The sequence below is a fragment of the Megalops cyprinoides genome, chromosome 21 (assembly GCF_013368585.1).
Source record: "Megalops cyprinoides isolate fMegCyp1 chromosome 21, fMegCyp1.pri, whole genome shotgun sequence".
Classification (NCBI taxonomy): Eukaryota; Metazoa; Chordata; class Actinopteri; order Elopiformes; family Megalopidae; genus Megalops; species Megalops cyprinoides.
In genome coordinates this window covers 22,516,266-22,542,115 of record NC_050603.1, presented here as the reverse complement: position 1 = coordinate 22,542,115, position 25,850 = coordinate 22,516,266, and the positions used below count along the sequence as shown (strand labels likewise).

Genomic DNA, 25,850 nt, shown 5'->3' with positions numbered 1-25,850 from the left:
CTGAACAGGAAGCGCGAACAAACGAACTGCGTTAAGTTTCATTGTAGGCCAGCCACCCAACAAACTCATGCGACTGCTGAAGGACACATCAATTTTTGCACACGTTTTAAAACTGATACAAAAATAAATTTAATCATTAGTGATTTCACATACCGAAGCAGACCACATAGGTGGTGATGGTGCCTAGCCGCTTGGTGTACGGCATGAAACTCTCGGTCAAGGTACCCACAGAGAACGTCTCCAACAGACTTCAAAGCGCAAGCGAAAATGGACGATGACCCGTGTAGACGTACACAGAAAACGTGGGTAACCTGTACGTCTGAATCACACTTCAAATAACAGAAATCTAAACGCCTTGTCTCATATTTGCTGGTCTTTTATATTGCTCACAGTTCTCTGTGGTTATATTGTGTACACAGACTATGACATACTAATTACGAAGAACTATGTCTAAACAACAAACTAGAGATTGGGTCTGGGACATTTTCAGTTATTAGAAATGGCTTCCATGTCTGTCTCTAACTGGTGAAAGACTGTTATGGAACCTTTATCTGCATCTAAAATCTCAGTTCAGAGCACAGTTCAGCACCGGCACAGGAGTTGATTTGGTGTTGCTGGGCAAAATGAGATCGAGACAAATGCTGGGAATTTTAAACAAGTATTGCTCCATCTCGTGGTCTTTGTGAAAACTACATCTTCTTCAAGTTCTGTAATGTGCCAGGCAAGATTACATCCACTTTGGTAGACAACAAAATATATGAACTATCAACACAAGACTTAATTTACTAGAATGTCTTCCATTTGGTCCTATTAACAGTTCCTAAGTCATACAACAACAACTCAAAGGCACAAGTAAAAAACATGACTTTGTCTTGTCATTTTAATCTTATTCGTGTTTGCAATGCAAACATCATTATTAACAGCTCAACATTTTTAGACATCATTGTGATTTACATGAATTGCCTACAAGGATGTAAGTATTGCATTCATTATATTATTATATTACAAAGTACAGAATTATTTATATGGTGGATTTACATCACTTCCAAATGTCAACATTTACATATACAGTAAATGGCCCAGATTAAATTTTTACATCATCATGAAGGAGATGAACTGCTATTTTGTGAAGGATATTTGCTTACCTATGAGGAGAGAATAATGAACCCGACATGCCATTTGTTAATCAGTGTTGTTGGTTTTAATTACAGCACAACACACAAGAGTGGTTAAGGCGATAGCCATCATATCCAGGCATCCCACTTCCAAGGGAAACCAAAGCTAAACATTGTGGCTGTCTAGTGTGACATAGGCATAGGCCTATATGTGTGTACACTATGCTAATGTTACACGTTGGCCAGGTTTAAAAGTAGCTGTGCTGTGAGACTTTCCATTTCCCGCATATCCAAAAGACTCGTATCTGAAACAAAATAAATGACAAATTTAAATTCTCCCGAAGACATCAAGTCATACATGCAGTAAAAGAGACACACTACAAACTGTATTCACAGAAATGAGAACAGATAATTGAGATTTTAAATTTTAAATTGAGGATTTTAAATTCCCCGTTTTAGTTTTCATGTCTGTGAAGGAGGGAGCCATATCTTATGGTTCCGTTCCTTCCCGAGAGCCATTCAAAAGCATGGTTCATCCTTCTTTTAGGCGGTGGCTATTACTAGGTTTATCTGCGAAATATTCATATCATATAATGATACTCGTATTGCCAGACATAATGTCATTATGTATTTGAGCTGTACAACGTAACCGCCATGAAACGATATCGGAACGGGAAAATTCTCTCTCTCTCACTGACTGTCTCTCACTCACTCACAGCAGGGGTCGAACCAGCAACCCTTTAGTTACGATTCCTGCTCCATAACCACTATGCTACACTGACTGAACTTAAGGCACGCAGTGAAATTTGGGCGCAAGGATAAAATGAACGGCTCTCAAGTACAACTCAGATCTCTTCATTCGTACCAAAGAGCCGTTCAAAAGACTCCAATCGGTTCAGTCAAAAACTTTGTGGTTGAAAATTACTCTCTATTTCTTTGCCTTTTTTTGAAATGCCATAGTAATTACATACATTCCCACTGAGTAACTTGATTGGTTATGATATTCTGGTGAATGACAACTGTGCATTTTGATAGATTCACTCTTAATTGCTTGACTGAAGCTGTGCTGTGAAGCTGAAACACCAGAATAAGTCATTAAACTGGATATCTGGTTGTTTTGTGAAAAACAATGAGCCATTGACCTCACTGTAATTACCCTATACTATAATCATTTAACATCTACGTCAAGTTAGACATTGGGTTTCTTTAAGAAAATAAAATGAGCAGTAACAAGTGAAATCAAGGGAAAGTGTTCAGTTGGCCATATGGAGAACTTATATGGCCGTATTAACATGTTCTCTAGACTAACCATCAATACATTAGTTTCGCCATGTAGCAGATGCTCTTATCCAGAGCATCTTACAAAGAAAGAGATTGCATTGAATGAAGCTGCAGGTTAATTAAGACAAATATGGTTGATCATTAAGAAGCACACTGTGCTGTAGATGCATGCAAGAGAAGGAAGGCAGACGAGGACCGAGAGGATGCAACTCACAGCTCTGTGTACTTCTTCCAGTCCTGCCTGCTGATGGAGGCTCTGGTGCTGGCCAGCGATGAGATCAGGTGGGCGTGGCAGATTAGGAGGGCTGGCTTACTGGGCCCTGCCTGCATCAAGAGAGAGTCCTCCTGCACACCAGAAAGGAAACAGAGGGATCAGGCCCAGGGTTACCATCACCAGCATACTCACAGCTTGGACTCCTTTCTATATCTAGTGTTAACTATGGGCCTGATTTTCAGCTAGTTTTTACCTCTGGTAATACGTTTGTAATACATACACATTTCTAATTTGTATTGCGCACATTGAAATTGCTATTTATTAAGTACTCTGCATGGAAAGACGTAAATGCATCTTGACCACTGAAGTCTCTATTTACTGTCTGCACCAAGACCTGGATGTGGTTACCACAGTTGTGGTCTCTTTTATGGATGCACTGTGCTAGTCTCTCTTATGCATGCACTGTGCCACACTTGGAGCTTCTCTTAAGAATACACCGGTTTGTAGTTGTGGTTTCTCTAACACACACACCGTGCCGTGGTCATGGACTTTCTTATGAACACACCATGCCACGGTCATGGTCTCTTACGAACACACAGTGCCGCGGTCCTGTTCTTTAATAGGAAAGCACCACGCTGCGGTCGTAGTCTCTTATGAAAACATCGTGCTGCGATTGCGGTATCTTTAGTGAACGCACCGTGCCGCAGTTGCAGTATCTTTAGTGAACGCACCGTGCCGCGGTTGCGGTTTCTCTTTAGTGAACGCACCGTGCCGCGGTTGCGGTTTCTCTTTAGTGAACGCAGCGTGCCGCGGTTGCGGTATCTTTAGTGAATGCACCGTGCCGCGGTTGCGGTTTCTCTTTAGTGAACGCACTGTGCCGCAGTTGCAGTATCTTTAGCGAACGCACCGTGCCGCGGTTGCGGTTTCTCTTTAGCGAACGCACCGTGCCGCGGTTGCGGTTTCTCTTTAGCGAACGCACCGTGCCGCGGTTGCGGTAGTTGCTCTTGATGTTGGCGATGTCGGTGCGCAGGCGCTCCAGCTGCTCGTGGCTTAGCTCCTGGAAGCCCTCCTGCAGGGAGGCCATGAAGACGGGCGTGTGGGAGCAGCCCGGGTCACGCAGAGACGCCCCTGTCAGGTCATGGGTCATGGAGTTGGGGCCTGAGAGGCACTGGGAGTTCTACGGAGAAGAAGGGGAAAGGGATCACCCTGCCATAAGCTGTTAACAGCATTAACTCATTGCTTGGAATGAAGACAAACATGTAAATTCAACCTATTCATATACACACCCACCTGGAACATGAAGCTTTGTTATAAAAATGTCTTAAGAAAATCTTAAGGAACTCATGATGTGGGTTACATACAGCAGAACTGGATTTGTACAGCACTCCTGTGTCAAAAAATCTGAAGCACTTTCCAGAAATGCAAGCCTTATGTACCCAAGTAAACAGTGGAAATGTTCAAGATACAAGCCTGAGAGAGTCAGGTGTTCTACCAGGATATCAGGGTTCCAAGCCTACTCTTTACAAAGAGTGACAGGAGTCAGGATCTTCTTATTTTTCTTAACACCTCAACAGATGGATGGATTAAACTCAAGTTATGACTGAGATTTGCCTTCGCTTGGATGTTGCATGAATACACTGGGTACTCTGAAAGCATAACACATACACTTGTATTCTGAAAGGCCTCCTCACCAGCTCTGAGGGGGAGGCGTTCCCCAGCTCAGACTCATAGGAGCTCCCGAAATACAGACGCCAGATGTTGGGGCGTGGGTCTTCTGGGGGCAGCTCTCCCGGGTCCAGCAGGACGGTGCTGTGGTCCGGCCCACCCTCGCCCTCGCCGGCTGAGTCGTCTGACCCACTGCTGTGGTTCAGGAAGATCATGGACGAGAGGCTGACATCGCTGTCCGAGCCGGAGCCCAGGTCCTGGAGGGGGGGACAGGAGGGAGGGGGTGGGGTTTGCTCTGGACAGTACCAACTTCACATAAAATATCAAAATGGGGGCCAAAATCAGGGATCACTCTTAACCTTGGCCCCCCGGTGGGAGAACGAGCTACTCATCAACTCTGAATGTGTCATTTTGTTGACTTAAAAACACAAGACTGCTGTTTAATACACTACTTACCTATTACCAAGTTTAGGGACTTTTACTTAAAACCTTATGCAGGGGCTGGTGGCTGTACTGCACTGGCATCTTCTAACACTGTCAGTCACCACAGACACAGATGCACACCAAATAAATATTAAACATAAATTACATTAGAAGCAGGTCCAACAGGTGGTGTAATGCTGTAATCCCAAATGCCTATGTGAAAGGCATACAAGATTAGGACAGCAGGATAGCATCAAAACTTTGACTGTGAATTAATTTCTCTCTGAGCTATAAATGTAACCTCTGAACACCAGTCTACACAGGTGCGTGATCATGTCTGCTGAGGTGTCCCTTGACTTGCTTGCTTCCTCGCTGGTGAAGTTACAATAGGTGGTGCAGTGTTGCATGAGCTGCCACAGGGGGCGCTGTGAAGCACTCACATGCAGCAGGCCTGCCCCTAGGCTGCTGTGAATGGCCTCCAGCTGGGCGTTATAAAGCAGGGCCTTCAGGTCTGCCCCGGTGAAGGAGTCCGTGGCGCTGGCGATCTGCTCCAAGTCCACATCCCCAGCCAGCGAGACCGAGTGCGTCAGGGCCTTGAGGATCTCCAGACGCGCCTCCTGAGGGGTAGGGGAGGGGGGCACCCATTGGTCCCACAAGCCTCACTGCACAAGCCTGCCCCTGGGCCCCAACATGCACTCAATTCTACCTTATAGGAGCCAATATACTGCTGTGTCATACCCTGCTGAAATGTGTAGGGAAATATTCTGCAGAGAAATATAAAACCACAACAGTGCTTTCTGCAAAGTACTATGTCTCCTGGATCTCTAGCCAAATCACATTCTGCAACAACAATTCAGATACTTTCATCAATGTGCTTATATTATTTAGACTTATGTCAGAATATAATTTATATGGCTGATATGACGCTGTAATCATACAATGATCATGAACATTGTCATCCACAGGAAGTTAATGTCCCAAACACCTGGGACGGCTGTACCTGGTCAGGCGGAGGACAGTACAGGGACACGTCCAGTCTACCGGGTCTCAGCAGGGCGGGGTCGATGAGGTCAGGACGGCTGGTGGCTGCCAGTACATACACACCTGAGAACCAAAGACAGAGGCCCGGCCTCTATAAGGTTTCAGTGCAGGAATGTTTGCTGGAGCAAAGCCAATGTCAGGAATAAACACATGCTGCAGTAACTAAATCTGAATAAGAATGCCAGACATTTAAGCTTTTGCTGGAAACAGCCATCTGCAAAATATACCACTCATAGTAATAACTGATTTTTCAGCAAGACCAACAATGACCAGGAGCCTACAGCAGTGGAGCACATTGGCTTTGTTCTGCCAGCATTAGGTGGCTTTGGTTGGCCAGGGTCCGCTCACCGCTGTGGCACCCTCTAGTTGGTTCACCACCCTCTGGCTGGTGAAATGCATGCTAGTCACCAGGATGACATCAGTAGAGATGTACCTACTCTCCAATTAGCAGTCCCACCACTGTGGTGCACTGTGGGACTTGTAGTGTGAAAAATAACCACTGGCTACACGTACATGTATGAGAGGATTTTATTCCTCTTGATTAAGTGTGCAGAGGGTGTTTCATAGAGGCAAACTCAGTGTAATACAACTGTCAAAACTGGCATTGGTTGTAAAAATGGGTAAAATATTATAATAAATGACATATTTAAAAAGCTATGATTTCTTTGACTGCATCGGAAAGCACAGGGCAGCTGGCAGCTGGCAGCTTCCCAGAGACCTTACCCTGCAGACCCTCCACCCCATCCAGCTGGGTGAGGAGCTGGTTGACCACCCTGTCCGTGACGCCGGTGCTGTCATGGCCCCGGCGTGGGGCGAGCGAGTCGAACTCATCGAAAAACAGGATGCAGGGCCTGGCCGACTGCGCCCTGGAGGGGAGGGAAAGCACATGGGCGTCAAGTGCTGGGTCAGAGGTCACCGTGCCACTAAGAGCTTGAATACAGAGCAGCGAAGGTAATGCCAGACCTCTGAAAGACGTCTCGGACGGCCTGCTCACTCGCCCCAATATACTTGCTCAGGAGCTCCGGACCCTGGAAACACATGGCCACAGTAAACCTTTACTGATACCCTCCCTGTGGGCCAGTCAAGCTGTTTGCTCAATTGCAGCTACTCAGCTCTGCCCCTAAAGAGCCACAATTCAACATGCTAAATTTTGGTTAAAGAAAGACCACACTTGTGGAATCAGATGGCAAACAGCTGTGCATGAAGGAAAGTCTTAATGCGATGTTGCCTGCGGAAATCAGGACTTGAGCAGCAAGGTGCTATTTCACCGCCAACAATGACACTCTGCTGCTGTATCAGTACTGTCATGTGAGATACCCTCTGCACTGTACTGAGTGCTAACGGAGATGCTGTTGGACAGAGAGACGCCTGTGGGCACCTTGATGCTGATGAAGTTCATGCCGCTCTCGCGCGCCACGGCTCCAGCCAGCAGGGTCTTCCCTGTCCCGGGGGCCCCGTACAGCAACACCCCCGAGCGGTGACGGATGGGTAGTTTGGCGAACAGGGCGGGGTACTGCGACACACCAGGACAGAGTGAACATTACTGTCCCTTTCCCAGGAATATCCCTTGTGTTCAGGAGCATGTGGAAGTTTGTTATTGAAATTTATATTGTCATGAGACACAGGAAGAGTCAAGACAAGTGATGACAATGAGAGGCACAAAAAGGCAGCTGGCCCAACAGTCCAGCCCTCCACTGCATTTCAACACCATTCCTAAAAAGTCACGCACAAAACATCTCTGGTATCATTACCCTTGCTGCACTGCCCATTTCCTCAATACAGCAGGAGGGGTTTTTACATGCAGTTTTAGATCTGACCTCTAACCTTAATTACACTGTACATGTGTGATAAAAACCCTATGGTTCTGTGTGGTAAAGACCAACTCATTGTGGGGGATGCCGCAGTGCCGCAAACTGGTCAGCAGGGGGCAGAGCCTGCTTGCAGCAGAGCAAGGAGCTCCCGTACCTTGGCAGGCAGCAGGATGGTGTCCATCAGCACCTGTCGGGCCTCATGAAGCCCGCCCACCTTCTCCAGACCCGCCCCGCTGGGCGTGTGAAGCTGGGCATGCCACAGGGAGGGCGGAGTAAAGCCCTTCAGGGCATTTTGGAAGTCACATGTGGACAAACACACTTCTAAATGGGGGACAGATTAAAAAAAAACCCTTTTAGGAAATGAACACCAGCAGTGCGTTCAGGTAAGACAAGACAGTAATCAATCCAATAAATAAGACCAATCCAGTACTGCCCTTCCTGTGACACTTTAAACCTTAGAAACCCATTAGAGGTGATGAAGAAGATCTCTGCTGGGGACAGTTAGGACAATGAGATAATCGCTTTCAAACTTCAGAGTTCAGGTGAACTGAATTCAACATGATGCACGTTACATACATCTGAGGGCAACCCTAGATTAACACTAGCATAAACAGCAGGCCCACTTATGTAACATGCATACAATGTTTACTCTAGGTTTCTGCACACCTGTACTTTTGTAAATCAACATCAATGATTTGAAATGAACAGCGCGTACATTTCTGGAATAAGAACAGGAGGCCAGCTAAAAATGCTCAAATGTATTCTCACTAAAACATGATTGGCTGATGGCCCAAATGGACAAGAGGTGGTTGACAAGATTAACTAGATGAGGATGACAATCACGAAGTACTGCATTTACGCATTTCCTTTTGCAACTTTACCTACCACGACCTACATTACCTAGTCTAGAGGAGACTAGGAGATTGGTGAGACTGCTGGCTGATTTTCCTCATGAATTAATTCATACTTATGCAGTCAAAGCGCAGGGAACGTTCTGTTCTGGTGTTACATCAGTAGCTGGCTGATGGACAGGTCTATTTAAGAGGTGTCATGAGGTACATATGCAGTAGTGATAGCTGGAGTCACCATCTATGAGGTCTGAGGTGCTACTTTTAAGCACTGCCAGCACGGACTCTTCGGTAACGCCTCTGTCAGTATGAGGACCCTGTGAGGTCTCTTGCTCTGGTACCTGGTGGGGCACTGCCCCTGTTGTGCAGGGCATTGGCGTGGATGGCCCTCTCCACCAGCACAGTGAAGTCTCTGGGCAGGTACCCCTCTGTCTCCCGGGCCAGGTTCTCCAGCTGCAGTCCATCCAGGGTGTCCGCGGAGATGACTCGCTTGCTCCGAATCACAGCCTTCAGGATCTCCCCTCTCTGCACCTGAAATGCAATGTCTCCTCCCTCATCTCCCCTCTCTTTGAAAAGCCACCCCCCTGCAAACCAAACGGTACTGACAAAGTATTTTCATTCATAGCGAATACAGACAGATGCAGCCTACCATCACAGGGCTATGAGTGTTTGTATGAAAATCAAAGCATTAGACTTCACTGCACCCATCATACAATATGAAACAAGACAACCAATGTCCCAGGTCAGTACCTTCTATTGTGACTATAAGACGGTTATTAAAATAAGTTAGGTCAAACCAGAATTTCTATGTACCTATTATCAAGGTGTGACACTTTTCCTAGAGTGCCAGGGTCCTGCAGATTTACTAGCCCTCTTTGATTGGTTAAATACTAAAAATCCTAAGGATGTGCCCACCTGCAGCTGTTTAGCCAACCGAACCAGTCAAGTAAGTAATGGTTTGAACAGAACTCAAGAGTGGCGCTTCTGACTCTCTGGGCCACAGCCTCCCACAGTCTAGCCTGTGCGTGGTCCCCACCTTTACCTGGTCTGGGGCCTGGATGCGGACGAAGCACTGGAAGAAATGGGAGCCCTGCACCTCCCTCAGGGATGGGTGCAAGGAGTGCTCGCTCTGGCTGGTGACCACCAGGGCGACCAGACTACCCTGCACCACAAGGTCATCCACCAGGTCTCTCAGACCTGAGACACAGACACAAAGAAGCAGAGTAAATATTTCCACTTGCCTAACTACAGCGCATTATAGATTTACATTATATGTTATTATTATTAGTGTGTTATTTATCCAAAAAAACCTACTCAGTCTGGCTTACACAGATAAAATACGTAAATAAACTTGCAGAGTTACCATTTTTAGAAACACTGCATTTAAGGAGATATAATGGGACAACAACCAACAGATGTCTTTCCCTTATTAATTAATATGATTTAAATTAAGTGCTCACAAGTCAGTTCTGTCTTCTTTTAAATGCAATGCTCAGGTGACATTAATATGAGACAGGACAGAGTTGCATACTCTGGGCTAACTGCAGGCAGTGGAGTGCTTCCGGGCCATGTTCGTGCTCCGGGGAGACAGCCGCTCCAGTCATGTGATCCAGGTCATCCAAAAAGACCACTGAGGGCTGTCTCCACACCGCCTGTTCAAAAACCTCCTCCAGCCTGTGTCGTATCGTCTCTACCCTCTTCCCTGCAACAGTCCATATAAATCAGGGTGCCGCAATATCTAGTGTCACACATTACAAATGCATTAATCACAAAGTGTCACAACACAACCAGTGCATCATATAACAGCTTTACAAACACAGAAGCACACAAGAAAACAACTTACACTGCATCACACACCAAAACACCTCCCTAACATGACATCACACATAAAAACATAGCTACACATACACTAGATCACATGTGCTACGAAACAACCTCACTCAACACAGTATCACACACCACAACACTGCTTTATAAACACAGCAACATACATCAAAACACAGCTATACAAACAAATCACAAATCAAAATAGTTACACAAGCACACTACCCTGTGTAGCAGCAACAACACCACAAAACACAGGTTTGCAAGCACAGCATAATGCAAACATCACACATCTCTGCTTAGCATCCCCATTATGCGTGACACTACCAGTCTTGATTGCACATATTAAAAATACAACCTTTTCAGTCAAAGACTGCACGCAACACAGTCACACACACAGCACAAGGACAAAACATCGCTGCATCACAAACTGTTACAGTCCCAAAGTCTAAAAGAGGACCACACATCCAAACAAACAATGAAACAAACGTCTCAACAGACCACACGTCCTTGTACATACCTCTCAATTTCTTGCACTCGATTACCTCCACGTGAACATCCAAGTCATGCACGGCTCTTCTGCACAGGGCTTTGGAGAGAGCCGTCTTCCCACTGCCCTGCAATGTAAATAGTCCCTTACCGTTAGCCTGCTAGCCAGTGCTGCAAACACTGACCTGTGACGACTCAAGCTTTAATGAGTATCCCTTTCTTGCAATTGGCCCTTTTGATGGTTTCAGTCTCCCCAAAGGTTCCATAGCGTTCTACAGCATTTCGTAATCAGACTGTTACGATCATTTGGTGTTGCTGAGAGGTAAGGGAAGGCCAGCTTGGCGATGTGCTTGGTCTGCTCTGGCGCTAATGAACACCTGCCATTTTACCTTGGGCCCTGTGATGAGCAGAGCTCCGTTCCTGAGCCCAGGGGTCATGCCTGCCAGCTCCTGGGACAGGGGCCCTCCCATCAGGCAGTAGGAGATGTGCTCAAAGGCCGTTCTGCTGATGTCCTCCACTCCTCTGGACATGGGGCAAAGGTCAACATCATGACAACACATACAGATACAATGGGCTGTACAAGAGAAAACTACTGGCTTAATCCCACCCTCAGTCTCCTACGCCTAACTCCCTGGGTGAATTCACTGAAGATACAATATTGCTTTTGAGAAATCCCTGGCTGGATACACTGATGATATAATATTGCTTTTGAGTCTTGCATTAATAATATAAAACCTTACCCCAGACAATCGAGTGAAGGAAAACTGAGATAACCATTGTCGTCATCAGCTTTCATGGGAACAGTCAATGGCTCCCAGACAATCTGGAAATGAAGACAGCTCCATCAATAACAATGTGCCAGACACATGGAGGGTGAGGAGTGATCTCTGATGATACAGACGAATGGTTGAAATAAGTAAGAATTAACGAAAGTGCCATAAAGTTACGCAAACAAGCACACCAAAGCACTAGAAAGCAAAGTGAAAAGGTATGGCTACCTGTATGTCTGTTTTCTGTATTAAACTTGTGGTCAACAGGAACACATCATCAGACTTTGTGTTCTCAGACTCTGGCTTCAGCACAGTCAAGGCAAACTCCAGATTTTCTGGAAGAAAGTAACGCTGATTAATGAGACCCTCCACACACACATTTTCCAATTAGGAATTGTATTACTCTGACATTACCAAAAAAATAAACATTTTCAATTGCAGTATCTGCATAAGTAATTTATGATGAATAAAACTTGGAAAAAAAATCTTTACGATGCTCTCGTTTGGCAACACCTGTAATTCGCATCAGCCAGAAGTCTGTTTTTTGTGTGATTTACTGGTATTAGTCCCTACTTATAAGCCCTGGATACAGGCTCTGTTGCTACACTGCAAGCAGTATGCAGCTTATTCAACACAAAAAACTTGGTTCTGAAAATTTTATGGTCCGGAAATGGTCAGGTCTCAAGGGTGCTGGACCAGTATAACTGCACTCAAAAGACACGAGCCTACCTTCACAGACTGGCAAAAGGATGAAGCTGGAACGCCCCGTTAGCCTGTGCAGGGCTTCATTACTTTGGGAATGCAGCCAGTCAAAGAAGGAAGACTGAAGGTCCAGCTCCTTCTCACTCTGGGACTGAAGAAAGTGAACAAATACAATACAGTTGGCAGCAGTTAACCAGAGGAAACTCCATTTAAGTGACGTAAACTTTAACTATCAAGTCACTTAAAGTGACTTTGTCAAAAGCAGGTGCCATTTTAAAATGGAAAGCTTCTTCTCAGATATCCTTTAAAATCAATGTCCCTAGACAATGCAGCCTGTTATTCTTGTTTGCCTTCCTATGTGAGTAAAAGGTGTGCTGAGAGTGTTGGAAAAGTAATTCTGATTAAATGAATGATTTAGACTCACTAGGGGTTGCAATGGTTGCAGCTGGACCACAGAAGCCAATTTAGGGGTCGATTTTAACGGCTGGATTCTCACAGCAGAGCGTAAATCAATATTTAGCCACCCCCTCATGACTTCTGGAATCTGTAATACAAACAAAGAAAATTCACACATTAAGTGAAGTTCTCTGACATCACTGAGGTGACTGCTGTCTGATGAAGGGTAAAAGAACTAAATGGTATGAATGGTGACGCATTTCGAGTGTGTGGATGTGCTCACCCAGACCCTCCCGCTGTAGAGCTGTCCCCTTCGGCCGCCGTTCTGGGCCTCCAGGACCTCCTCCACACAGTGACAGACCACCCGGACCACGACTGCCGGCTCCTCCCTGTCCGCGTCGGAGATGGGCCCTGCATTGTCAGCGGGTGTGCCCCCCCCGGCTTTCTTCTTCTCCGAGGCCCGCTTGGCTCTCTCTCTCAGCTCCCTGGCCGAGCACAACCGGGAGAGTTGTCCGTACGTCACCGCGGCCCCGCCCGCGTCCCCCTCCCCCTCGCTGCGGCTCCAGGGCAGGACGTGCACGGCCCCGTGGGTGGCACCCCGCAGACCAGTGAGGGGGGGAGGAGCCCCACACACCCTGAGGATGGAGTCCCCAAGGATTCTGGGTATAGAGGGAACAGACGGGACCTCTGGCCTGGGATTGAAACTCCCAGGGAACATGTACCTGAGCAGGCTTTTAAGATCGGTGACTCCACCCCATGTGCCTGGCAGCCCCGACTGGTTCATCGGGGACTCCAAGGTGTCGCTCCCCAGGGACGACCTGGAGGGTGGGATTTCAAAGTTCTGCTGCCTTTGCAGATGTGGACTCTGGTTCACATCTGCGGGAGACGCAGACCCAGCACTGACGGGGTTCCCTTCACCTTGCCGTACTTTGGGGGAGACCACAAGCTCAGTGAACTGCTCCAGTCGACCATAAGGGACGGCCGGTGAAAGGGAGGCTGTGGTAGAAAAGGATTAAATGAGCCACAGTGTCATTCTCTCATGGCACTATGTTTAATCAGAAATCTCTCACGCCCTAGTGTGCAACTGTGCATTTAGGCAGTAGCCTGTATTTGTGAATGAACGCGGTTGCTGTACTCACATGCTCATTGTTTCTGCACTGCATTTTGCATTGTATTTGCATCTAATGATCTGTAATTCAACATAGTAAAGGGCACCTGCCACATGAATAATACAGATAATAAAATATTGCTTACCTATTTTGACATAAATGACAGTGCGCTGATCCACCCACACGGGAAACACTCCGGCAGGGAACACGACCCGGATCTGATCCAGGAGCTGCTGCTCCAGGGCGGAGCTGTGAAGCTCCTGAAGACACAACAAAACTGATTCCAGCACCTGCCTACTGTGGTCAACCACCTTTCCCCTTTGACCTTGGTTATGAAACGTCCCCCTAAACAAAGATTACCTTTTACCTATTCACTAAGGCCCACTCCCACCCCGCATACAGACATTCACCCACACACAGACACACATCCCAGCCAGCTGAATTGAAAAGGAAAAGGGTTTCTTCATCAGCAGGGAGAAGGACTAACCAGTATCTCCCAGTCATCTGATGACAATGGCTCCACAAACACCTGCTGGACAGACAGGACCTGGTGACATGGTCTCAGAAAGCCCTGAAAGACCATGGTAGGCAGACTTTACTTTTCAATATATCTCAAAACATTGTGTCAGTAATGAAAAAGGTAGCAAGCACATGCCTGAAGTTACACACAAAACACAGTACACATTTCGACTGAAACAGGCCTTCCTCATTGGCCTAGAGTGTTTCTCAATCCTACTCCTGGAGCCCCCCTGTCCTGCATATCTTCTATCTATCCTTGCTCCAAACACACCTGACTGAAATTAGTAAACATGCTCTTGATTAAATCAGGTGTGTTCAGCTAATCAAAAGTGCCACTGAGTTCAGTCAGGTAGGTAGAGCAGAGGGGCCCCAGGAGCAGGATTGAGAATCAGTGGCCTACTGTAGACTCCTTGAACCTGACTTAAGAGAGAGTTGTTTTAGACCAGCGTTTCCCAAATCTCTCCTGGAAGACCCCTTGTCCTGCATGTTTTAGATCTCTCCCTGCTCCAACACAGCCGATTTAAATGATCAGTTTGTTATTAAGCAGTTTCAGGAGTTCATAAGTTGATCATTTGAATCAGCTGTGTTGGAGCAGGGAGAGATCTAAAACACGCAGGACAAGGGGTCTTCCAGGAGAGGTTTGGGAAAAGCTGTTTTAGACAATAATTATAGCTTGGAGTCTCATATCAGTCTTCACCAAGAAACAAATAAATGTGATATGAACTACCACACAACTGCTTGTTGCTCTGTGAATCAACATTCCTTTTCATCTTCATGCTACGCTGTTGCAACTGTCTCCTCTCTAACCTCCATAGTCCTGTCAGAGAATGAATACAACAGCTTAAGCAGCCAAAATCCACTGTGGCATTCCACTCTCTTAACCAGAGAGCTACAAGTTCAGATACTGCATAGACCGTGGGCATTATTTTATTTGTCAATACTTCATATGCTAAGACAAAGACTATTGGTATAAACTATGAAGCTACCTGCTCTCCATCTTTGATGCCCAGCTTGTCCCCCAGTTGCCTGTTCACTTCGACCGTATTTTGCTCTTGATGTGTGGTTTGCCGACATCTTGTCCAGCTGAGGTACACGGGGGCACACACGCCCCATGACAGCTCCAGAACCTGATTCTGTTTGCAAAGTTAAAGATTTTACTCAGGGAGCACAATTAATCTGTCGTTACCGTTATGCATAAATCTTTAACAGGACACTTTAATTCAGCTACGTGAACAAACAACTGGTTTATCCATCTAGGTAATCATTAGCTATCTAGCAAACTAGTTAAATTAAAACAAGCAGATCTATTCCCCTAACAAGACAGCAACATACTACAGCTAGCGACCTCTTTAGTGTTTGGCAAATCTGATTATTACAGCTTTGTTTTAAACAAGCTAACCAACTGGTTAGCCAGTTTGTGAGCTAGCTCACCAATTCAAGCACTAGCTTGCATGCCGTTGATAGGTGACACTGGCAGCGTGGTGCAGCTAACACTTACGTGAAAGACACCACAGCAAAACTGAAAACGTAACATGTCAGCTATCATAACGTACCTCATGAAGAGAGAGCTGAGAGATTAGGTTTGAGGAAAGGTGAAGGAAACTGTTTTTATAGTTGTTGAAGACAACCGTAACAGGCTGAATCCCATGGCTTCCCAACATTGTCGGCTAGCTGTATACTCAGCACGGCATCAGTATCTGGATGACGCCCACAACGCATGTCTCTCACCGATCGCGTTAGCCAAGCATCGGTTTTATTACTTCACATGTCGTTAATTGTTGGGGTTCGCACTCTGTTGAATAAGCTGACCCTGGATCCGCTATGAGGGGCAGAGAAACGCAGCACGGTGCTGATGTGTTCCTGGTCGTGTAAAGACAAAATAATACGATCACAGTCTCATCGATCGAGATTTGACGTGAGGTAACTTGCTAGGCTACTTATAATACCATCGACCACTGACGTCGTCACATATAAGAAATGCAGCTGGAATTAAAAACTATAGCTCACTTGAAAATAAACTATACAAGTTGAATTTGTTTATATATTTGGCTGCATACTTTTCACATTTCAAGCTACACTGAAACCCACTGGCGCTGTCTGGTCATTTGATGGAGCATTGAATACAATAAAACGTGTGGATCGATGGAACCTCCTTCCTGGCAAGCTAACTCGATTACTTTGGCCTGATTATTGTACCATTTCCCACACAAAGATGGCTGCTTCCGAAGGGAGTTCAAGCTGGAGCACCCCAGAAGTTCACAAACACCACGAGCAACAAACAGTTTGTCACACAAGACCCAAATACAGAGAGGGGAGAAGACCGAAGGCAGTTAAGGTTTGTGCTGATTATATTATTGCATTCATAACACTACCATTTGTGTAAGACACACCATACTGTAAGGCTAGTTAGGTAGACTAGCTAAAGTGCGTGGTGTTCGTAGAAAAAAAACTCTTTTGATCTACAGGTAGTTGAATGATCTCGTTAATGTGGTCTCACCTTAGGTATACACCATCAACCTGGAATCTCGTTTCTTGTTGGTGCAAGGAGTTCCAGCAATAGGCGTGATGACGGAACTTGTCCAGCTCTTCGCTCTCTATGGGGCGATTGAGGAGTACCGAGTGCTGGACGAGTACCCCGCGGAGCAGTTTACCGAAGTATATTTGCTCAAATTCCAAAAGCTTCAGAGCGCAAAGTGAGTGCGGCAGCAACTGTCTGCTATGAGACATCTCAGACATAGCGATCTAGCTAACTACCTCACACACCTCTTTAATATTGTGTGGTGAAATCATGCCAATATCCGAAACATTGCAGTTGCAATGTAAGTCTGTCGTTAATATTATCCAGTGACCTGGTATAAAGCGGTAACGCAGATCATTTTGTTTTAAATATCCGTTATGACAGAGTGGCCAAACGAAATCTGGACGAGAGGAGTTTCTTTGGTGGCTTGCTTCATGTATGCTATGCTCCCGAGTATGAATCGGTGGAAGACACCAGGCAGAAAATACAAGACAGGAGACGATTTGTTACTAGGGCACTGCAAAATAAAGGTAAACTACCAAGCTGTTTTTGCTTTTAAAGGATTTTTTATGCTCCGTTTCCACCTGTGAATTGGTGTTTCACCTAATTATCATTGTATAAAATTGCATTTAATACGTTGCTGTCATTTTGGCTCTATGAGAACAGTGTTGCCCATGAGACACAAAAACTTACTTTTTTCCTATTCACAGCTAAAGAATGTGACCACATTGTTGAAAAAAGCAAAATGGTTCCCACATCAGAAGTGGCAGTGAGTGAAGAAAAGGAATCCAGGGACATTGCTGAGGAGCCAGAGAATTTGACCACTGACTATCTTTTTGGATACCCTTTACTGCCCCCTCCTCCACAAGAGGAGCTTTATCAGCCCTCATCCTTTCCTGAATCAACATCAGCAGCGTCTTGGGGACACCAAGGCAAAATTCAACCTGCAGAGGACAGAATGGGGTCTACCTACCATTCAGCTGATAACTGTAATCCACCAACACCCACTGAACCTCAACAGACACCCTTTTGTGGAAACACGCCAATGGTTACCAGACAGAGAAAGGACAGTCGTCACACCGCCAGGTTTGTACCAAGGACGACACACTTACAAAACAGGAAGCGAAAAGTGGAGGAGGCCAGTCAGGACTCGCTGTTGGGCATTGAGGACAAAAGTGAAACTCTGATTGGACCGAAACTGCCAGAACAACCGAAGATAGATATGGAAGACGAGTCTTTGAATATTACAGCTAATTTAATCAGAAGCACAATGACTAAGGTTAGTAGTGTGTTACTCACTCTTTCAGTTAAAACGTACACTTTGTCTTTATTATGAAGAGATCAAATCTAATGTTTTCCTTCCTCCATGACTGAATACATATTTTGTATATTCTGTGTCTCAAGGTACATACTACAGAGTGTGATTTGGCTAAGCGCCTTTTAAAGAATTCAAGTTGAAACATGGGAATATTCAATGTGAATAATCTCATTTATTTGTCATGTCATGTTAGATTTCAGCAGTTCCAGAGCACAAGCCAGCAGTGCAGAAAACCACCAAACCCAAGCCACGAAGGAGGATTTAACAGGCACTCCACGTCGTTAGAGGAAGAACATCCCATAATACTGGAAACCAACATATCAGGGGTCTAAATTACAGACGCCTTGCTGTAAAAGGGGTTGAACCAAATGGGGTACATCACCTTTATGTAAAGGTGGTCTCATTGTATGAAATTTCAACAAAAACCATTTCTTTCCCAGAATATTGCTTGGTGAAAACTAGACTTCGGATGTGGTGAAATTAAGCATCAAGAGGGTCCTGGAATGCTTGCTGTTCAAATGCCAGTATGCTCTGCAATAGAATAGGGAAGATAACATGTCTCATTCGTGCACTTTACGAGGTCAATTGAAACAGCTTCATAAAGCTGATGAAATCTCCGTTGGATATATTTACCTTTGCATCAGGAAGGCAAGTCCCAAAAGCTTCAAGTAGAAGGTTTTCATCCCTTACTGCCTTCTCAAAGTCTGTGTAAGACAGTCGTCCATCATGGTCATGATCCTGTAAGAAGCAACAAAACATTTTTGTATTTTTGTACAGTATTTATGTTAAACAAATAAATCTACAAATTCTAAATATTTTTTTGCATCTTTTAAACCTTGGAAACATTGTCCGAATATGGTCTATCACATTTATATATCACCATTTTCTTCAGAGCGATCTCCACTAAGTCTTTGATCCCTTCGTCTGGGTCTTCCTCTGTTGGCTGCCTGATGAGGCTGTTTTTCAGCATGTGGAACATCTCTTCCCGAGAGATATGTCCATCCCCATTCAAGTCATAAACGTCAAAGCAGTCTGTGTTTTTACAGAGAAGATTTAGTGAACACAGTGTAAACAGGCAGATAGTCAGTGAATAGGTATAATAACATCTAGGGCTGTATCTTACACTTAATTTTTTCATCTAATGTCCCACGCAGAAACACTGACAAACCCTCTATCCACTCCTTCACACTGACGTAGCTGTCGTTGTCCTTGTCGAATGCATGGAAGACTAAATAGAACATTTTGTGAGGGATTCTCATGCCACACTGAATGGATTCCTATAGTGCAATGAATTGAGTTTTTCTTTGAAGATGCAGTGCTAGAGTGAAATGCAAGGACCTTTGTATTACGGAGGAAATGTGTTAGCAAGGATTGAAGCAAGACATTCTGCAAAACTGCAATCAATGGTAACGGCATTATGGGTTCCACTTTGAGAGGTGTTTACGCTGCATTTGAATTATCAAGATGTCAACTTCACAGGCAATCCTTTAACATGCAATTGACGTGAGTGGATCTGAGAGCATACCTCTGTCCATGATCATATCGTCTGTCATACCAAACGTCTTATGCAGTATGTTCCTGAACTTTCCACGGTCCAGGCCATTCCCTGCTCGCCGATCAGTCTGATCTCCCAGGAGGCCATTGTACAGTCGTATCAGACGCTCAATCTCTGTTTTATTAACTGTGGCCAAGGAGAGTGTGGTTCATGTTTGAATATTTACAAAATGATTGGGAATTGTAAATCAATACAGTAACCTATAGGCCACCCTAAAAATGCATTGGATAATTGTTTTATGCTGGCAACGGTGCCTGAGATGGCATCCACTGAAGACTGTATATCATAATAGTTGGAGAATGCTTAAATTGGGCAATACATTGAACAATCAGATGACATAAAGGTATAAAAAAGTAGACTCATACGACGTTTCAATCGAAATCATAATTTCACAGCCTCTACTATGTGCTGCAAGCGGAATGGTCGCCCCACATATAAGCGAATGTTCACTGACAACTATTTCATTGATATATCAACAGTATACGATAAGGTGGAGACCGTGACTCTGTTGGCCCAATTTAAAAAATGGAAAACAACTCAAGGTCAGGTCAAGCATCATCAAAACCGATTCTGAAGTAAATAGTACAAGCATTAAGAAATAGGCACTACTTGAAATGAAATTTAATTGATGAAACATCCGTCGTACTTCCCCCTTTAATAGACTTGAATTTACGTGAAAATGTGCGATTCACAAGCATTTTCAAATGAGAACGGTTTACATGGCAGACCACGGTGCTTTGTCGCATCTTTCCTGGCACATATCCCACAACACAGCCTGAAATTGTATTTAAGTGCCCTGCTTTAGGCGATGCACAAGTTCTTTAAAATGAATGTATGATGTGGATACCGAAAACAGCATAAATTTACTTGTAGCCAGTTGTCTATCTCTCAAAACATCTCTCAACACAGTCTACGAGTTTTGGACAAAACAACAGACTGATGACTGCTGGTTGCTCGACCAAAATTATCTTAAATGCCTATTTTTCGACCCTCCCCAAAAAATACTACTCAGCGTGTTACAACTAGCCAGCTTGCTAACTTCTTTCGAAATATTTAAGGTCGGTCAAATGGCAAAATGTGGCCAGTCAATGAGTAAAATCGGCTTTAACTAGTAACTAGCAAATAGTTTTGCGAAAGTTTTTGTTCAACAGCGAGCACTTACAGTGTTTGATATGCCTTGAAAAAACCTCTGCAAGATTTTGAATAATTTTTCTATTCATCGCCGACATTTCCGACATTTTTGCTGTTTTTAGTCGGCTTTTCCTCTGATACAAGGTAACAGAGCAACCTCTGACGCGCAATGTTTGTCACCCCGTTGCTGTGGAAACTCTAATCAGGGTGCAAGGCCAAAAGCGCGAAGTGCGAAGTGCTGAAGGCATCAGTCTCTTTTCAGGTAGTCTTTATTTGTGGTGACTGGGCATAGCTAACAATGGTTAAATGACCTGCACACTTGATCCATGGAGAGTGCTGGATAGGATTACTTGCAACAATAATAAATGTACACAGATTCCCGCAAAACCATTTCAAATTTATTGTCCTGCAATATGCCAACATTGAACCAACCAACAACAATTTTATATTAAAGCAAGCAAAATGATGCATTAGGAAATTATAGTATTTTCATGAACTTCATTGATTGCTTGGAGCTACTGTCTCCTAATTTTGTGCAATTTTGACGTGATATACGAAGCATTAATTTTATTGAATTTTAAGAGGAGCCGAGAGTAAAATGTCTTCAGGTGGAGTAACAGAAAGGAAGTTGTTGCCGTGTGTCAGTTTCTGTGGGCCGTCTCTTTAAGGCCTGAAGGGATGTATGCGTATCCTTTTGTGCACTTTTTTGAGGTAGCATCACACTTGTACCCATATTCACAGCAATGCACTCCATCTAGGCAACACTGGCCCTGTGGAAGAGAGAGATACCTTAATACCAATAAAATGGCTACAGACCTTCCTAGCTGTTCACAGAACTTTGAATTACTCCCACAGCACTGTATGTAAACACTCCAGATTGCATTATGCATTATGCCCCCTCCCACTCCTCCAACACACACAGACACAGTTAAGAAGCACAGAGACATTAGTTCACAGGGTTACCAGTGGATATGGGCAGCATCCCCACCCGCCGGTCGGGGACCTGCAGCAGCTCTTGCCGGCGGGGCAGTAGAAGTCTTGGTCGCAGATGATAACCGCATCCTGGGAGCCGACGCTGAGGGCTTGGTGCAGCTCGGCCAGGGGGTGCTGGCTGCTGTCACTCACGCACGTCTTGTCCGCGCCACAGCGGAACCCTTCAGGACAACAGCCAGACCTGCTCCCGCAGCACTCGTCCTACAGCACAAACGCATCGCTTAACCCCAGGAAGCAACCGAACCCATCCCACCTTTGCTAAAAAGACCTTACATTGCAGTACTTTACATTTATTCTTTTAGCAGGTGCTGTTATGCAAAACGACTCACAAAAGTGCAGAGACAATACCAAATCACCAAGATTGCAACCAATAGCAGGAGTCATTACATAACATGCTTCCCCATAAAACACCTGTTCTATCAGCTCGGGTTCATTCTGAGACACTTCTGTGGCCCTGATCTTCATGGCGGCTGGCTTGGCAGCAAAGGGGAAACTCAGCCCATTCACCAGACATCTCGTGTAGGTAAGGTCACAGTGGTAACCAAAGGGACAGCAGTGGTAACCATCCAGACAGCAGTAACCCTTTGAAGCAAGAAAAACAGCAAGAATGGAATTCCTCATTTTGAAGGATTAAAATAGTTTTTAATGAGCAATGCCTTCTTCATTCTCCTGCAGTCATATGCTGGTCTTCCACCTGTTGCTCTAAACATTGTTCATTCCACTGCCCTGCTGTATGTCTGTGTAGATAAAAATCTGTTGTGCTACATGTTACAACTGTACCTCAGTTTTCTTTTGTGTTATTGGGTGAAAATGACAAAAGAGACTATTTGACCAGTCACACTTAACCCCACCAATTCCTGTCCACTCACATGGGAATACGCGCAGCAGAACCACACCCCTGCGGGGTGTCTGCAGCATGTTGTCCCCTCGGGACAGGTGTGGAAGTCGTCGCAGTGCACCGCGCTGCTTTGGGACACCACGTTCGGGAGGGCGGGCACCCCCTCGGCCTCCACGCTGCCGGAGAGGTCAGTACTCGGTTCTTCAGCCGCGGTCTTCCTCAGCATGGGCACACCCCCTCTCCCCCCTGACCTCTCGCACATGTTGGTCTGCATGTTGCATTGGAAGCCCTGAGGGCAGCAGTGCGACTTGTCGGGGCAGCAGACAGCCTGGAAATGCAGGCACACACACAACCGATGGTGTCACAGGTGCCAGGATTTAGGAGACTGTTACTTTCAAAACCAGGTTTTAGGTGAACCCTGAAATTTTGACCAACCTGCTGACTGCATGGTAGACATCCTTTGCATAGGTGTAAGTAAACTACCATTTTTGCCATAATGTGTAGATCAGTTATTTTAATTCAATCTCATATCACATTATAATCTTATTAAGATGTATTTAACGGTCATGGCATTAAAATGTGAAACAGAAGACAGACAAAAAGATGAGGATAGTTTCCAGGTCTGTGGATTATATGTGATGCAGATGAAATCTTAAAAAATGGCAGGAACAGGTTTACCTTGTTCTGTACATGTAATTATTAGACTCACAGTGCTGACTTGTCTTATCACAAGCCATTATGGTGATCAGAGAGAACACTAGAGAAGTTCTTGATCAAAAGTCCCGAGGGCTGACATCACCATGGGCGGAGTCACATATGCATATGCGACCCATTGGCCAGTGCTGGTGTGATTGACATCCCAGTGACTCACGTTTGGAACTGGGCAGCACTGGTATCCGGTTTCCCCCTCACAGCAGGTAGATAAGTGAGGGCACACCTTTCCATCAGGGCAGATCTGTGAGCTGCTGGCAAATCCTGCCATCAGCAGCACTAACATAACAGCACACGGCATCTGGGGAGAGGAATCAGGATGGAAATGCCAAGGAAAACAGAAGCATTTTAGGCCAATTTTAAGAAGTTTTAGGCCTTTTAATTGACCAACTGAAGAATATTATTGTCAGCATCACATTTTATTTATAGCAGTGCTTGCTTTTACACAATATCTAGACAGTATTTAATCCAAGGCCCTTCACTTCATGATAGTAGTTTACCTCACAGATATTGTATGTATATCTAAGAGTTTGAAAATTTCTGGAAAAATCGGTGAAAAAATCAGTCAGTAAGTACATTAAAGTGAACTTTAGGGATAGTGTTTGGATAAATGTACTCCATGACTGTGGTCCTTATAAACTACTATGTATCATACAGAACAGTGTGAGACACACCATAGCTCATTAGTTAGCCCTGAAGTCACTAAGAACCAAATAGCACATACACAATACAGCTAACCTGTAAAAGTTTTCCCTTGTCTCCTTTTTTGGCAGTTTATTTTATTGTACTTTGAAAACAGTGTAAGGAAATGTGAACATGAAGGGAAAGTAAGAGTAACAGGCCACACCCATGGAGAAGATGCGCTTAAAGCTGGCCAACATCCAGGCTGCTGATCATATGCCTAGGTAATCACCATGGTCCAAACACAGACTCTTACAGCCTTTGTATGCTGACAGACTGTTTCCCCATTAAGAACCTTTTAAACTGATTATTTGTTACATATTATGTCAATGCTGCCTTTAATATAATAGGTCATGTAAGGAGGGGAAATGACAAGTGACACAAAGATGGAAGCAAAGCATTCTGATGACAGTAATAAGGAAGTGGACAGATAGCATTCTGTCTGCCAGGCTCTCCCTGCCTCCCTGTACAATAGACCATCAGTGTTGCAGATTAAGTGCAAAGACACTGTTAGAGTGTGCACATGTCAAAGTTGCCACTCATGCTCTCTTCATAACTTACAGTGTAATCTGACAGCAACCCCCACTTACAGAAGTCTGAAAAAACTGATTTGGACTGTCAATGAGTTGCTGCATAGGGTCTGTATAACATGTCTTTACTATCTGGTTCATAAAACTATCGAATGTGTGTGGATAAACATAATAAAAAGGAACATGACTGAACAAGTCTGTTTTACAATGAGTTAATGTTTGACTAAAATGGCTTCAAGACTCATCAGACCCACAGATCATACTACAATCACATTCACTACTGGATTTCATTCATGTTTTTATGAGACAAAAAAATACACAAATTCTATCAACATTTTAACCAAATGCAACATACTGGTCTTTTCCTGACAGCAGGCTCTATTTTTCATAAGGGTTAAACAAATCTGGGTTCACTGTACAGTTAATATATAGTGAAACTGCAGGAAGTACCATACCACTTGTGTACAAAAGTGGAAGTATCACTTTTGTACACAAGCTCTAATGTCACATCAGCGCACAAGCATCGTGACACACTTCAGCAAACCTTTCAAAGCTACCCTTAAGCTTTACAGAGGGTAGCTACAGCCACATAACAGCGTGTGCAGTTAAAGCATTTCAGTGCCTCTCATTTCAGTTCGGCAGTTCTAGAATGCCAAACTCTGTCATACTTTAAACTGTGAGTTTTTCTCACCTTGCTCCTGTAGTCAGGCTCTGGCTTCTCTAAGACGGTGACACTGTCACTGCAGTTTCCTATGCAGCGTTTTATAAAGGGCTCCTCACATTCACTTCCTTCATGAAGTGCAATTGGGTCGGAAGAAAACAAATGAGTCTTCAGAAAAAAGGAAGCAACACTCACATGCTTTTTTTTATGTAGGAGTATGATTTGCTGTGCTAATCTGTGCTCACCATTCTTGCCTGATAACAAACCACTAAAATATTTTGCAATTTGGACATTACCAGAATAGAGCAAGCTGACACTTGCAATGTGAAGTTTGATAGTTTTGTAGCATTGTAGGCAATATTCTCTTGATTTAACCCAAAGCTTGTTTTTAATGGAGCTTGATGGTCATAACCAGTCCATATTGAATTCATTGCTAACATTTTGGTTGGATATATAAATATAAGGTGCTACATCAAAGTCTACTAAATCCAACTGCCTTTTAGTGTTAGAGAAAAATGAAGGTCTGGTCTTCTTTAAAAATCCGCTTGGATTACTGACATGTATTACATAACCCATACAATTGACTAATAGCTTGTCTAGAGGTGGCATTACCTCAGTCAGTAGACTGGGATCCACTTAACAAAACTTCACTATTTTTCACTTCACATTTTTTTGGGAGTGTTTGAATGGACTGTTTTCATGGATAT

At 44.6% G+C, this 25,850-nt stretch overlaps 4 protein-coding genes across 6 annotated transcripts; 1 reads left to right on the top strand and 3 right to left on the bottom strand.

The window, feature by feature from the left end:
- Positions 1 to 1,033: 1,033 nt before the first annotated feature.
- On the bottom strand, positions 1,034 to 16,068 carry pex1 (peroxisomal biogenesis factor 1). The gene is made up of 24 exons (XM_036516306.1): positions 15,761 to 16,068; positions 15,194 to 15,340; positions 14,176 to 14,259; positions 13,834 to 13,948; positions 12,863 to 13,575; positions 12,608 to 12,727; positions 12,211 to 12,334; positions 11,710 to 11,816; positions 11,452 to 11,534; positions 11,101 to 11,233; positions 10,743 to 10,839; positions 9,930 to 10,100; positions 9,441 to 9,595; positions 8,740 to 8,929; positions 7,705 to 7,871; positions 7,118 to 7,252; positions 6,703 to 6,767; positions 6,463 to 6,605; positions 5,699 to 5,802; positions 5,139 to 5,315; positions 4,302 to 4,532; positions 3,590 to 3,787; positions 2,611 to 2,741; positions 1,034 to 1,420 (listed from the first exon to the last, which is right to left on the bottom strand). The coding sequence occupies exons 1-24, from the start codon at positions 15,866 to 15,868 to the stop codon at positions 1,336 to 1,338; spliced, it is 3,783 nt and encodes a 1,260-aa protein (XP_036372199.1). The 5' UTR covers positions 15,869 to 16,068; the 3' UTR covers positions 1,034 to 1,335.
- Positions 16,069 to 16,419: 351 nt separating this feature from the next.
- Positions 16,420 to 18,490, top strand: rbm48 (RNA binding motif protein 48). Of its 2 annotated transcripts, none has more exons than XM_036515591.1 (5): positions 16,420 to 16,542; positions 16,710 to 16,900; positions 17,110 to 17,255; positions 17,436 to 18,004; positions 18,237 to 18,490. In XM_036515591.1, the coding sequence occupies exons 1-5, from the start codon at positions 16,420 to 16,422 to the stop codon at positions 18,306 to 18,308; spliced, it is 1,101 nt and encodes a 366-aa protein (XP_036371484.1). In that variant the 3' UTR covers positions 18,309 to 18,490. The 2 variants fall into 2 exon arrangements, with proteins under 2 accessions (XP_036371484.1, XP_036371485.1); XM_036515592.1 differs by having other exon boundaries at positions 16,484 to 16,542; positions 16,753 to 16,900; positions 18,237 to 18,487.
- A 9-nt stretch (positions 18,491 to 18,499) lies between these two features.
- efcab1 (EF-hand calcium binding domain 1) lies at positions 18,500 to 20,836 on the bottom strand. Of its 2 annotated transcripts, XM_036515595.1 has the most exons (6): positions 20,761 to 20,836; positions 19,569 to 19,724; positions 19,167 to 19,271; positions 18,924 to 19,075; positions 18,677 to 18,781; positions 18,500 to 18,574 (listed from the first exon to the last, which is right to left on the bottom strand). In XM_036515595.1, exons 1-6 carry the CDS (start codon positions 20,834 to 20,836, stop codon positions 18,524 to 18,526), a joined length of 645 nt encoding a protein of 214 aa, XP_036371488.1. In that variant the 3' UTR covers positions 18,500 to 18,523. The 2 variants fall into 2 exon arrangements, with proteins under 2 accessions (XP_036371488.1, XP_036371487.1); XM_036515594.1 differs by having other exon boundaries at positions 18,524 to 18,781.
- Positions 20,837 to 21,115: 279 nt separating this feature from the next.
- grn1 (granulin 1) lies at positions 21,116 to 25,228 on the bottom strand. The gene is made up of 6 exons (XM_036515593.1): positions 25,174 to 25,228; positions 23,432 to 23,572; positions 22,592 to 22,888; positions 22,134 to 22,304; positions 21,693 to 21,923; positions 21,116 to 21,499 (listed from the first exon to the last, which is right to left on the bottom strand). Exons 2-6 carry the CDS (start codon positions 23,570 to 23,572, stop codon positions 21,371 to 21,373), a joined length of 969 nt encoding a protein of 322 aa, XP_036371486.1. The 5' UTR covers positions 25,174 to 25,228; the 3' UTR covers positions 21,116 to 21,370.
- Positions 25,229 to 25,850: the final 622 nt, after the last annotated feature.